Below are 13,509 nucleotides of genomic sequence, written 5' to 3'. Positions count from 1 at the left end.
TTGAGGATCCAGCATTGCTGTGGCTGTGGTGTAGGCTGGCAGCAACAGCTCCGATTCGACCCCTAGCCTGGGAACATCCATATGCTGTGTGTGAGGCCCTATAAAGACAAAAGACCCCCCCCCCAAAAAAAAAGAAAGAAAGAAAAAGAAAAGTTATATTTTGGACTTGTTCATTTTGAGGTACCAAGTAGAGATGTCAAGTTGGGCATACAAGTCTGAATATGAGAGGAGAGGTCACGATCATACATAAAAATTTGAGGTTTACAATTAGATTTGGCATATAATTGATATTTAAAGCCATGTGACTAGATGAAATTATCTAGCAAGAAAGAGGGCACCCAAAATCACATCCTGGAGTACTTCACATTTCAGAGTTTGTTCAACAAATTAAGAAGGCAGCAAAAGAGGCTGATAGGGTGGCCAGCAGACTGTGGTGTCTTAGAAGCCAGGAAAAGAAAAAGTTTTAAACAGGATGGAGGGTCAACTCTATCAAACGTTTCTGAAAGATCAAATGGCCAGAGGAGTAACCACTGAGCTTGGCAAAAGCATGGAAATCTTTGATGATGTGAAGTGGTGGAGATAGAAACCCAACTGGAATGGGCTACAGACCAAACAGGAAGTGAAGAAATGAAGCCAATGACTGCAGACAACTCTTTGAAGAAGTTTTCCTGTAAAGGAGCAGTGAATGAGAAGGAAAGAGATGTTCAAGAAAAAAAATTTTAAGTTGATAAATACTAGGAGCATGTATGTGCTGATGATAAGAACTGAGTAAAAAGAGAGGCTGATGGTATAGGAGACCAGCTAGTTAATTTCAGATGTAAAATCTTTGAGAAAGTGAGAGGGGATGGGATTAAGAGGCCATTAAGAGGACAGCTCTCTTGAAAAGTTGCAGGGGCCCATTCACCAATTGTACTAATAGCAAACAAACTTGTATGGATTCCCACAGGACATTAGATCTGACTGAGACAAGATAAGGAAATTCCATCCGACTGTTTTGATTTTATTTTCTCAGTGAACTGTGGGATTAAGTTATAATTAGAAACTGAGGGAAGGTACAAAATGATTGACGTGGGAGAAGAATTAAAGTGATAATTTGGAAAGTGGGAGAGTGAACACACTGGGCAGTAGAACCAGCCTGCCATGTGAGTACTGATTTGAGAATTGTAGTCATGGCTTCAAAATGAGACTGTTTTTTCTACAGCATCTTCTTGGGTACAGGCACAGAGTTCACAAAAAGTTGAGTCAAGCAGGGCTAGCATCACAACCTGATGTCATTTAATGGTTAAGAACATGGCCTCTAGACCCAAACTGCCCCAGCCCAGTCTTTGTTCCACCTCTCAATTATGTGACCTTGGATAACTTAATTAGCCTCTCCATATCTTGGTTTCTTCTTATGTAAAATGCAAATTTTAAGAGCCTTATTTTTAGGGTGGTCACTTAGAATGCTGCCTCATATAGAATAAGCAGGTTTCCATATTTAGCAAATAAAAGTACAGAATAAACTAAACTTAATATGGTAATTATAATACAGGCAAGTCAAATCATTATGCTATATAACTTATATAGAGCTGCAAGTCAATTTTTTAGGATTTTATTTTTATTTATTTCTTTATTTTATGCCTATTAGAGTGGCACCAGTGGCATATGGAACTTCCCAGGCTAGGAGTCAGATTGAAGTTACAGCTGTCAGCCTGTAATCACAGCTCACACCAATGCTGGGATCCCCAACCCACTGAACAAGGTCAGGCATCAAACCCACATCCTCATGGATACTCATTGGATTCATTTCCACTGCCCCACAGTGGGAATTCCTGCATGTGAATTATATCTCAATTTTTTTAAAAAAAGTTTTTAAATGCAGGACGTACAGTTAAGTTTGAATTTCAGATAACAAATACAGTTTTAAGTATAAGTATATCCCATGAAATATTCATCTGGCCATCCTAAGGATAGGCACTAAGTACGTTTGTTACATAATTAATTTTTGTACATGCATTTCAACTCTATTACATTACAATTGTTTCTGTGCCTCTCTCCCATTTTTTTTCCTTTCTTTTTTTTTTTTTTGTCACACCTGCAGCATGTGGAAGTTCCCAGGCCAGGGACTGAAACCACACCACAGCAGCAACTGAGCTGCCACAGCGACAACACCAGTTCCTTAACCCACTGAACAACCAGGGAACTCCTTCCTCCGTTCCTCTTGATATGAGGAAGCTTCCAGAGGGCAGGAACATGTGTTATTTACCCATTTACCCCTTGAACCACACACAATAGTAGCCATCAGTAATTGTCTCATAAAGCAAAGAAGACAAAGCAGAAAGGCACAAAGAAATGGAATCCTCAAAAAACAATAGAAAAAAAAGCAATAAAACCAAGAGCTGGTTCTCTAATAAGACAAATAAAATTGACAAACCTCTGGCCAGACTCACCAAGAAGAGGAGAGAAAAAACCCAAATAAACAAAATAAGAAATGAAAAAGAAGAACCCACAATGGATACAGAAGAAATACCAAAAACCGTAAGAGAATACCATGAACAATTGTATACCAACAAATTTGACAACCTAGAAGAAATGGACAACTTTCTAGACACTTACAGCATGCCAAAGAAGAAATCAAGAAGAAAGAGATAAACTGAACAGACCAATCACTAGAAATGAAATTGAATACATAATAAAAATACTCCCTACAAACAAAAGTCCAGGACCAGATGGCTTCACATGTTGAATTCTACCAAATATACAAAAAGGAACTTATACGCTTACTCTTTAAACTTTTCCAAAAGGTTGAAGAAGGAACACTCCCAAAGACATTCTATGATGTCACCATCACCCTAATACCAAAATCAGACAAAGATACAATCAAAAAAGAAAAGAAAACTATAGGCCAACATATCTGATGAATATAGTCGCAAAAATTCTCAACAAAATCTTAGCCAACTGAATCCAACAACATATAAAAAAGATCATACACCACAACCAGGTGGGATTCATCCCAGGTTCACAAGCATGGTTCAACATATGAAAATCAATCAACATCATATACCACATTACCAAAAGAAAACTCAAAAACCACACGATCGTCTCAATAGATGCAGAAAAAGCATTTGACGAAGTCCAACATCCATTCATGATAAAAACTCTTACCGAAGTAGGTATAGAGGGAACATAACTTCATAATAAAAGCCATTTATGACAAACCTACAGCCAACGTTTTGATACTCAATAGAGAAAAGCCGAAAGCCTTTCCAATAAAATCTGGAACAAGACAAGGATGCCCACTCTCACCACTGTTATTCAACATGGTATTGGAAGTCCTAGCCACAGCAGTCTGACAAACAAAAGAAATACAATGTATCCTAACTGGAAGAGAAGAGGTGACATTGTCACTGTATGCAGATGACATGATACTACATACAGATGATACTACATACAGAAAACCCTAAGGACACAACCCAAAAACTACTCGGACTGATCAACAAATTCAGCAAAATAGCAGGATATAAGACTAACACTCAGAAATGAGTCGCATTCCTGTATGCCAACAGTGAAATATTAGAAAAGGAATACAAAAACACAACACCTTTTAAAACTGCACCCCCAAAAATCAAATACCTGGGAATACACCTGACCAAGGAGGTGAAAGACTTACATGCTCAGAACTATAACACACTAATCAAGGAAAGTAAAGAAGATGTAAAGAAATGGAAAGATACTCTATGCTCCTGGGTTGGGAAAATTAATACTGCAAAAATGGCCATACTACCCAAAGCAATCTACAGATTCAATGCAATCCTTATCAAATTACCCATGACATTTTTCACAGAACTAGAACAAACCATCCAAACATTTATATGGAACCACAGAAGACCCAGAATTGCCAAAGCAATCCTGAGGAACAAAAACCAAGCAGGAGGCAGAACTCTCCCAGACTTCAGGCAATATTACAAAGCCACAGTCATCAAGACAGTGTGATTCTTGTACCAAAACGGACAGACAGACCAATGGGACAGAAGAGAGAACCCAGAAATAAACCCAGACACCTATGGTCAATTAATCTTCAACAAAGGAGGCAAGGATATAAAATGGGAAAAAGACAGTCTTTTCAGCAAATGGTGCTGGGAAACCTGGGCAGCCACGTGTAAATCAGTGAAACTGGAACACAGCCTCACACCACGCACAAAAACAAACTCAAAATGGCTTTAAAGACTTAAACGTAAGACGAGACACCATCAAACTCCTAAAAGAGAACATAGGCAAAACATTCTCTGACATCAACCTTACAAATGTTTTCTCAGGTCACTCTCCCAAAGCAACAGAAATAAAAGCAAAAATAAACCCATGGGACCTAAACAAACTGACAAGCTTTTGCACAGCAAAGGAAACCATAAAAAACAAAATGTCAACCTACATAATGGGAGAAAATCATTTCAATTGATGCAACTGACTGGGGTTTAATCTCTAAAATATACAAACAACTTATACAACTCATACAAACAACTTATACAGCTCAACAGCCAAAAAGCCAACAACCCAATGGAAAAATGGGCCAAAGACCTGAATAGACGGTTCTCCAAAGAAGATATACTAACGGCCAACAGGCACATGAAAAAATGCTCAACATCCCTGATTATTAGAGAAATGCAAACCAAAACTACTATGAGGTGCCACCTCATACCTGTGAGAATGGTCATCATTAACAAGACCACAAATAACAAATGCTGGAGGGGGTGTGGAGAAAAGGGAACCTTGCTACACTGTTGGTGGGAATGTAAATTGGTACAACCACTATGGAGAACAGTATGGAGGTTTTAATTAAATATAAAATTAAATATAAAACTACCGTATGACCCAGAAATCCCACATATATCTGGACAAAACTTTCCTTGAAAAATACACATGCACTCTCATGTTCATTGCAGCACTACTTACAACAGCCAAGACACGGAAACAACCTAAATGTCCATCGACAGATGAATGGATTAAGAAGATATGGTACATATACACAATGGAATACTACTCAGCCATAAAAAGAACAAAACAACGCCATTTTCAGCAACATGGATGGAACTAGAGACTCTCATACTAAGCGAAGTAAGTCAGAAAGAGAAAGACAAATATCATATATCACTTCTATGTGGAATCTAACATACGTTACAAATGAAACTTTCGACAGAATAGAAAAGAATGGACTTGGAGAACAGACTTGTGGTTGCCAAGGAGGAGCGGGGGGAGTGGGATGGACTGGGAGCTTGGGGTTGATAGATGCAAACTATTGCATTTGGAGTAGATAAGCAATGAGATACTGCTGTATAGCACAGGGAACTATATCTAGTCACTTGTGATGGAATATGATGGAGGATAATACGAAAAAGAGAATATATACATATATATGCATGTATATATATATATGTGTGTGTGTGTGTGTGTGTATATATATATATATATATATATATATGACTGGGTCACTTTGCTATACAGTAGAAAACTGACAGAACACTGTAAATCATTCTGAGGTGCCTCCATTGCTACTTTCTTTCTTGCTGATTGCCTCCTTAGAAGTTATAATCCAAGATATATTTTTTTATTATTTTTTTTATCAAAGATATATTTCTAAGAAAAGTTGAAGAGTTAACTCTCAATCACTCCTTCTAGCAACACTTCTTAGCTAGGCAGTCCCCTGTCTTGGCCAAATATCTGAGACAAGCAATGAACTAGTGATTACCTTTCATATATGCTTTTATGTAAATTATTACTTTTTTGATAAATTGAATTGAAATTTGTGACAAATTTATCATGAGGGAAGTCTCGCTTTGCAATAGATCAATAAAATATTTCATAAGAGTGGAAAATACATAATTAGGGGATGTAGTTGTCACATTATTGTAACAGTCCCAGGTTCTTGTCTCCCCAGGATCCATTTTTCTGTCTTTCTTATTAGCCAAGTGCCAATTTTGTTCAAGGTGGCAATGTGATGATCTAAAAACAGTCCTTTTCTCAGACTTCCATATGGCCACACAGCATAGCTAAAGTCTACTGCATTATGCTGCAGTTACATTCAAAATCGTAAACCAACAGACTCAACTGGAAAACCCCTTAGCCCTCTGCCCTTCTACCTTTGATTCTTCTCCTCCTTTGACCTCCTGAAGTGTATATGATTGTCACAGATAACAGATTTAACAAGTGGACACATAAAAGAGATATTAAGATGATATAAAAACTGGGATTTCCTGTTGTGGTGCAGCAGAAGCAGATCTGACTAGTATCCATGAGGATGAAGGTTTGATCCCTGGCCTCACTCACTGGGTTGGGGATCCAGTGTTGCCATGAGCTGTGATGTAGGTCACAGACACAGCTCAGATCCCAAGTTGCTGTGGCTGTGGTGTAGGCCGGCAGCTACAGCTCCCATTCAACCCCTAGCCTGGGAACTTCCATATGTCATGAAACTAAAAAGCAAAAAAAAAAAAAAAAAAAAAAATCAAAACAACAACAGCAAGAAAAAGATTATATAAAAACTAACTCAAATTCACTCATCAAAATTCACACCTTCAACAACAGTTACTAAATGAAGCCTTACTGTAAAGTAAGGAAGTAAGAATGTGGTAGAAAATTATAACTATATTGGGTTATAGCTGAGATAAAATATAGTACATTATTACTTACCAAAGAAACCCAGAACTTCCCCGGCTCAGAGTAAAATCCACAGAGGATGTGACAGGGTGTTAAAGGAATAAAGATTTCAGGTAATGGTTCCTCTTCCTCTTCCTCCTCCTCTTCTTGCTTCTGGAATTCCTTTTCTCCATCTTCTCCCATCTCTTTGGCCAGCTTCCTCCTTTCTTCCTTTTCTTTCTCCTTCAACTCCTTTCGTTTCTTTCTCTTTTCAATTTCTATTAATCTCTTTTGCAAAGGAGATATTGAGACATAAAAACAACTGTCATTCATTCATTCATTCACAATATTATTAAAGAAAGTATAAGGAAGATAAGAGTCCTAGAAAAATTCACAGCTCTAATGTAATAAATAATGTCACTGAAAATTTTAAAAAATCAATTTGAGTGTATATTTTTATTGCTAAAATTTTCAAATCATTTTGAAAGACTTTCTGTATTACCCCCCACTGATCCTAGTTTTACAGATATGATTTTGCCCTTTCTTTTCCCTAATAGAGAAGCGAAATACATTTCTCTCAATCACTGTCAGTCCATCAGTTAGGTGGACTGTAATGGTCCACAAAGGAAGTAGTTTCTATTTTTAGGCCCTCAACCTCTATCAACAAGCTATTGCTAAAGCCACATAACACTGGCATCCCTACTTCCCACATTTTACCTCTTTATTCCCTCTACCCCTTAGAATTAACTTCCGAATTTATATGATTTCATCACATCGATCCTCTCCTCAAACACTTGCAATAGATTCCAGTGGCCTAAGAATTAAATTAAAACATCTTGGCTGGTATTTAAGAAGCCCCATGAGGTGATCACAGACTTCTGCCACATCCCTCCACAAATCGCATCCCTCTGTTTCACAGTCCATTCTTCATTTCCTAAAAACACCAAAAACTCTTGCAACTCTGCCTTCCCTCAAGATGTTCTTCCAGAGTTTATTGCCTTCCTTCCCTCCCATTTTTTTCCTTTCAAAATCCTTCCCCTCTTTCAATACTAAATACCCCTCCATGAAGCCATTCTTGACCTCCTCTCACTCCTTCATCAGAATCATATAATCTTTTCTCTGTACACCCCTACAATTCTTTCCACTGCACTTTAGTACCTATTCATTACTGCCTTCTAATATAGCTAGCTGATTCCTACCAGACAAGGTCCTTAAAGCCAAGGTCTGTATCTTCTTATTCTTTGTATTTCCCTAGCACTTAACACAGGATATTTTATAGCCTAGGAAAGAATAAAAGGAATCTCTTTGTGATGCAGTTGGTTAAGGATATGGCATTGTTATTACAGTGGCTTGGGTTGCTGCTGTGGCTCAAGTTTGATCCCTAGCCCGGACTTGATAGCTGGCTCAGGAACCTCCACGTGCCATGAGCAGGGTCAAAGAAAGAGAGATAAAGAAGGGAGGAAGGCAAGAAGGATGGAAGGAAGGAAAAGAAAGGAAGGAAGAAATACTTCAAGAATATCCCCATACCAGAATCTTAGATTTGACACTTGAGAAATGGAAACATTTTATGCACATGTCTTTGATTTCATAGGAAACTACATCATGATCCTCTTCTTCCTCCTTTTGAGTTGGAAGTGGAGCTTCAAGAACATAGCCATTCTCGCAGATAATCAGTAAAGTATTTTCTGGCTAAAAAGATTAAATATATTTATATTTAGACACATTTTTAGAACCGCATTTCAAAAAGATTTTAAACCAGGGAAACTATGGCTGCTATGTATAGTAACCTTTTTTAAGGAATTCCCACTGTGGCTCAGTGGTATCAAACACAACTAGGATCCATGAGGATGTGGGTTCCATCCCTGGCCTCATTTAGTGGGTTTAGGATCCAGTGTTGCCATGAGCTGTGGTGTAGGTCACAGATGCAGCTCAGATCTGGTATTGCTGTGGCTGAGGTTTAGGCTGGCAGCTGCAACTCCAATTTGACCCCCAGCCTGGGAACTTCCATATTCTGTGGGTGTGGCCCTCAAAAGAAAAAAATTTTTTAAAGATATTTTTTTACCGGTAATAACTGCAGTGAGGAACAGAGTCAATCTTATCAATCACTATACACAATTATTAATACAATTATATTATTAATTAATAAGCTAAATGTTAAAATTAGATTTGTTTCCTTTATAGATGTCAAAATATGTGGTTGTGAAATATGTTAGCCCAAGGGCAGAATATTAACATTAGGAATGCCAAGGTAAATCTGCGGGTGTGTGGATGGCATGGATGGCATATACAGCCTCAGCTTCGTTTGATGGATCATCCTTTCTCTGAGTTCATTTAATGTGGATGTTCCCAAGATTTTTGTTCTCTTCCCTCTTCTTTGCATAAACATTCCCTGGGAAATCTTATAGCCAACCAAGTCTTCATTATCATTCACAAAGATTCCAAATTAATCTTTCTAATCCAGACCTCTCTCTTGAGCTCCCAAATCATTTAACCATGTGTTGGAAACCCTCACCTTGATATTCCATAGATACATTAATTGAAATTTTTATTCACTCGGTTATTTTATTCTATGCTTATTGTGTGCCTACTTTGTACTCAGAATTTTACAAAGTGCTAGAGGTACAATTATAGGAATAAAAATAGGTATAGTCTCTGCCATTATGGAGCTTACCTCCAATGGGAGAGCCTGTCACTTAACAAATCATATAAATAGACGTAAATTATAACTGCAACAAGTGTTGCAGAGGTACCACCAGAGTAAGGAGGTTGTACAAGGCTTCCTGAGGTGGTACCTAAGCTTCAAGGTGATGATAGTAGTAGCTAATTCCATAATAACTTAGGAGAGGGCTTGAGGGAACATGCTGTGGAAAGGAAATACCATGTGCAGATATCCTGTGGCACATTTGGACTCATAGGAAAGTTGTGGCCTTGGTGGTATCATCTAGGTTTAGAGAACATAGTGAGAGAAAGACTGGGACAAAGCCTTGGGGAAACAACACTCAATGGCTATGTAAGGGAGACCACAGGGAGACAAGATGTAGGAAAATGAACCATGACAGAAAAACGTACCCAAAGTCAAAGTGAGATGGTATTTCAGAGAGGAGCTGAGGTCAACAAGGTTAACTGAGGCTCAGAGAGCAAGAAAGATAAGAGCTAAAAAAGCTGAATGTGGAGTTCCCCTCATGGTGCGGTGGTTAAAGAATCTGACTAGGAACCATGAGGTTGCAGGTTCAATCCCTGGCCTTGCTCATTGGGTTAAGGATCCGGCATTGCCATGAGCTGTGGTGTAGGTCACAGACACAGCTCAGATCTGGCGTTGCTGTGGCTCTGGCATAGGCCAGCAGCTACAGCTCTGATTCAACCCCTAGCCTGGGAAGCTCCATATGCCGTGGGTGCAGCCCTAGAAAAGAAAAAAAAAAAATTCTAAATGAATACCATTGGTGTCTTTAGAAGAGCTGATCTGGCACAACTATGAGACAAGAACCTAGTAAGAGTGTGTAAAGGAAGGGGTGGAATGTAAAGAAATGGAGTTGATGGGAATAATCAATCCCTTTGAGAAAACTGGGAAGAGAGACATGGGACAGTAACTGGAGAACATGAAATCAAGAAATTTATTTTTTATAAGTGGAAGAGACTTGAATATATTTAAATACTGATGGAAGTGAGGTTAAATTTCTGTGAGAGGAGGAAGTCTAAGATGGCGGAGTGGCAGGACGTAAGGCTCACCTACTCCCACAAATACACTGAAAATACAACTACATGTGTAACTGTTCACACAGAAAATGTGAAAAACTGAAAAAAGACCTCCAGATTATGATAGAAGAAGAAAAGATTATAAAACCAGATAGGATATAAGAAAGAAAAAGAACAAGAGAAAAAGAAGCAAACTGAAATGAGAGGGGACCTGCTCTCCCAGAAGGGAGCTGGGAAGAGGACTAGTTCCTGCACCTGGGAAGTCCCCTCACCAGTGACAAGATCACTGACAAACAGAGGAAGAACTCTAGACAAATGGTGTGAAGCAGTTAAAAACGAGACAATATGGAGTCAGTGCTGCAGGGCAACAGGCAACCATAGGTGGGTATCAGCAGGTGTTGGGAACTGGAACTTTGGCCTTAGAGATCAGACCCAAAGAGGAAGCTGGGGCCAGCTATATGGGGAAAAAAACCAGGGTTGGCCATGCAGAAACAGCCTGGAGGGACTAGCGTATAGGGTGACTCAATGGAGAGTATCTAAGTGGAGACAACCCAGTCAGGCTTAGAGACTAGATGCCATTGTTTGGGGGTGCTGGAAGGAAGGGGCAAGATCCACAACTACAGCCTACACCCACTTTCTCAAGCTGCAGAACACTGCCTGCCTCAGCTCGGGGAACTACTTGGCTGTAGCCACTGCTTAGTAATGGCTGGGAAGCAGCCCCATCTGTAGGTCAAAAGATTTCTTGGAGCAGGTGGAGTAACCACCTGGGGCAATAACACACATTCCTGGTTCCTGCCAGTGGGAGCCCTGCACTAGTGCCAGAAGAGCTGCCAGTGGTGGAGCCCATCCCCTGAGAGATCAGGGAAAACACCAGGGCCTTAGTGTCACCCAGAGAATCTGCAGGGACTCCAGCCAGGCCAGCGGGGCAGCACCAAAAAAGTTGCTGGTGGCAGCGCTCACTCCTTGCAGAAGGAGTGACCTGCTTGAGCAGGGAAAACACAGGCATCTCAGCTCCACCCAGAGAATCTGCAAAGGCTCCCACCAATGGGGTAGTGCCAGAAGAGCTGCCAGTGGTAGCATCCACTCCCACAAGAGGGCCACTGGTGCCTGCTCCCTGTCAATCAGGGAAAACACAGGCATCTTGGCTCCACCCAGAGAATCTACAGAGGCTCATGCCAGCTGTGCTTGATCAATGCCCAAAGAGCTGCTGATGGCAGTACCCATTCCCGCCAGAGGGCCACTGGTGTCCGCTCCTTGATGGAGCTGTGGGCTGCCTAACCAGAGAAAAGCAAAAGCTACAGGGCCCCAGCCAGTGGCCCTTTGAAGGCTCATGTGAGTGGCACTTGTTCCATACCAAGGGAGCCAGGGGAGACACATTAACCCACATTCTGACCTTCAGGGCTACAGAGAGCACTCCTACCAGCAGCAAGGCAGGGAGAGGGAACACTAGAAACACATACTGCAGCTACAGAGAGAGCCTGTGAGTAACAATTAGGGAAAAGCTCCCCACCCCTGAGGCTTTAGAGAGAGAGATCCCTAGAGTGGCCAAGTAAGGGGAGTGCCAGCAGAACAGTGGCACCTGCTCCTATAGCTACAGAGAGCCACCCCTAAGCCTACCTGGCAAAGAGAGAGTTAGCAGGATAAACTGCTGATATTGCAAGCTACATAAAAATAGCCCTCAAATCTACCTGCTATCAGGAGGGCCTGTAAGAGACACTGCTATGCCAGTGAGCTACAAAAGCAATCCTGTGAACAGTGAAATACTGCCACCTGACTCACACACCATATCCCTATCCCTAGCAGCCAGTCAGCTACAAAAGTGTGATACCATTATTCCCAACACATGCTCTGGATACACATGAACCACTACCACCCCTGAGAACTCCAGGACTGGGCACCTGTTTCAACATCAATATCTACATACCAGCTGTCAAACGGATGATAAACAGAAAGGTAGACACTATGAGATGACAAAGAAGCAGCTTTCAGACAAAGGAACAAGACGAAAACACAAAAACTACCAAATGATGAGATAGGAAATTTACCTGAAAAAGAATTCAGAGTGATCTTGGAAAAAGAATGGAGACAAAGATTGAGAACTTAAAGGAAATGTTTAACAAAGAGCTAGAGGATTTGAAGAGCAAAATGAATAGCGCAATAGCTGAAATGAAAAATAGTCTAGAAGGAACGAATAGCAGATTAACAGAGGTGGAAGAACAAATAAGTGAGGTGGAAAACAGGGTGGTGGAAATCACTGCAACAGAAAAGAATAAAGAAAAAAGAATGAAAAAAACTGAGGAGAGTCTAAGAGACACCTGGGACAATATTAAATATACCAATATTTGCATCATAGGGGTTCCAGAATGGGAAGAGAGAGAAAAAGGGTAAGAGAAAATATTTGAAGAGATTATAACCAAAAATTTCCCAAATATGGGAAAGGAAACATTCACTCAAGTGGAAGAAGCACAGAGAATTCCATACAAAATAAACCCCAGAAGAAATACAGCAATATATATACTAATCAAACTGACAAAAATTAAGTTCAAAGAAAAAATATTAAGAGCCACAAGGGAGAAGCAGCAAATCACAGGTAAGGTAATCCCCACAAAGGTAACAGCTGATCTTTCAGAAGAAACTCTACAAGCCAGAGGGAGTGGCAAAATATATTTGAGCTAAGAGGAGGAAACTAGAACCAAGAATACTCTACCCAGCAAAGCTCTCATTCAGATTTGATGGACAGATCAAAAGCTTCACAGACAAGCAAAAGCTAAGAGAATTCAGCACTTCCAAACCAGCTCTACATTAATTACTATAGAAACCTCTGTAAAAGAAAAGCCACGATTAGAAACAAGAATATTAAAAATGAAAAAGCTCACTGGTAAAGGCAAAAATAATTTAAAAGTAGGAAATCACCCATTGACAAATACGATATCTAAACTAGCAAGTGTGAGAAGAGGAGAGGACACATGCAGAACATTGAAAATGCATTTGAAATTAAGATACCAGCAAGCAGAAACAATTCTACACACATATAGATGAATATATCAAAAAATAAGGGGAACCACAAATCAAATAACTATAATGGTCACACCCATAAAAAAGAAAAAATGAGCCAAACATAACACTAAACATGGTCAGCAAATCACAAGAGAAGACAATAAAAAGAGGAGAGAAGAAGATCCCAAAATAATAATCCCTAATAAAAATTTT

The 13,509-nt window shown here is 39.8% G+C and overlaps 1 protein-coding gene across 7 annotated transcripts in view; it reads right to left on the bottom strand.

Moving 5' to 3' along the window:
- CFAP44 (cilia and flagella associated protein 44) overlaps window positions 1-13,509 on the bottom strand; it is a 156,557-nt gene that overhangs the window by 64,381 nt on the left and 78,667 nt on the right. For 6 of the 7 annotated variants that reach the window (XR_002337897.1, XR_002337896.1, XM_021070364.1 and 3 more), the window contains 2 exons: window positions 8,134-8,295; window positions 6,661-6,894 (listed from right to left, as the gene is read on the bottom strand). Coding sequence is in view for 5 of the 7 variants with exons in the window: in XM_021070364.1 (XP_020926023.1) it covers window positions 6,661-6,894; window positions 8,134-8,295 (396 nt within the window). In the remaining 2 variants the exon portion in view is untranslated. The remainder of the gene's footprint in view (window positions 1-6,660; window positions 6,895-8,133; window positions 8,296-13,509) is intronic. The other variant, XM_021070362.1, reaches the window with a different exon arrangement.

Source organism: Sus scrofa, chromosome 13 (assembly GCF_000003025.6).
Source record: "Sus scrofa isolate TJ Tabasco breed Duroc chromosome 13, Sscrofa11.1, whole genome shotgun sequence".
Classification (NCBI taxonomy): Eukaryota; Metazoa; Chordata; class Mammalia; order Artiodactyla; family Suidae; genus Sus; species Sus scrofa.
This window is presented reverse-complemented; position numbering and strand designations above follow the sequence as displayed.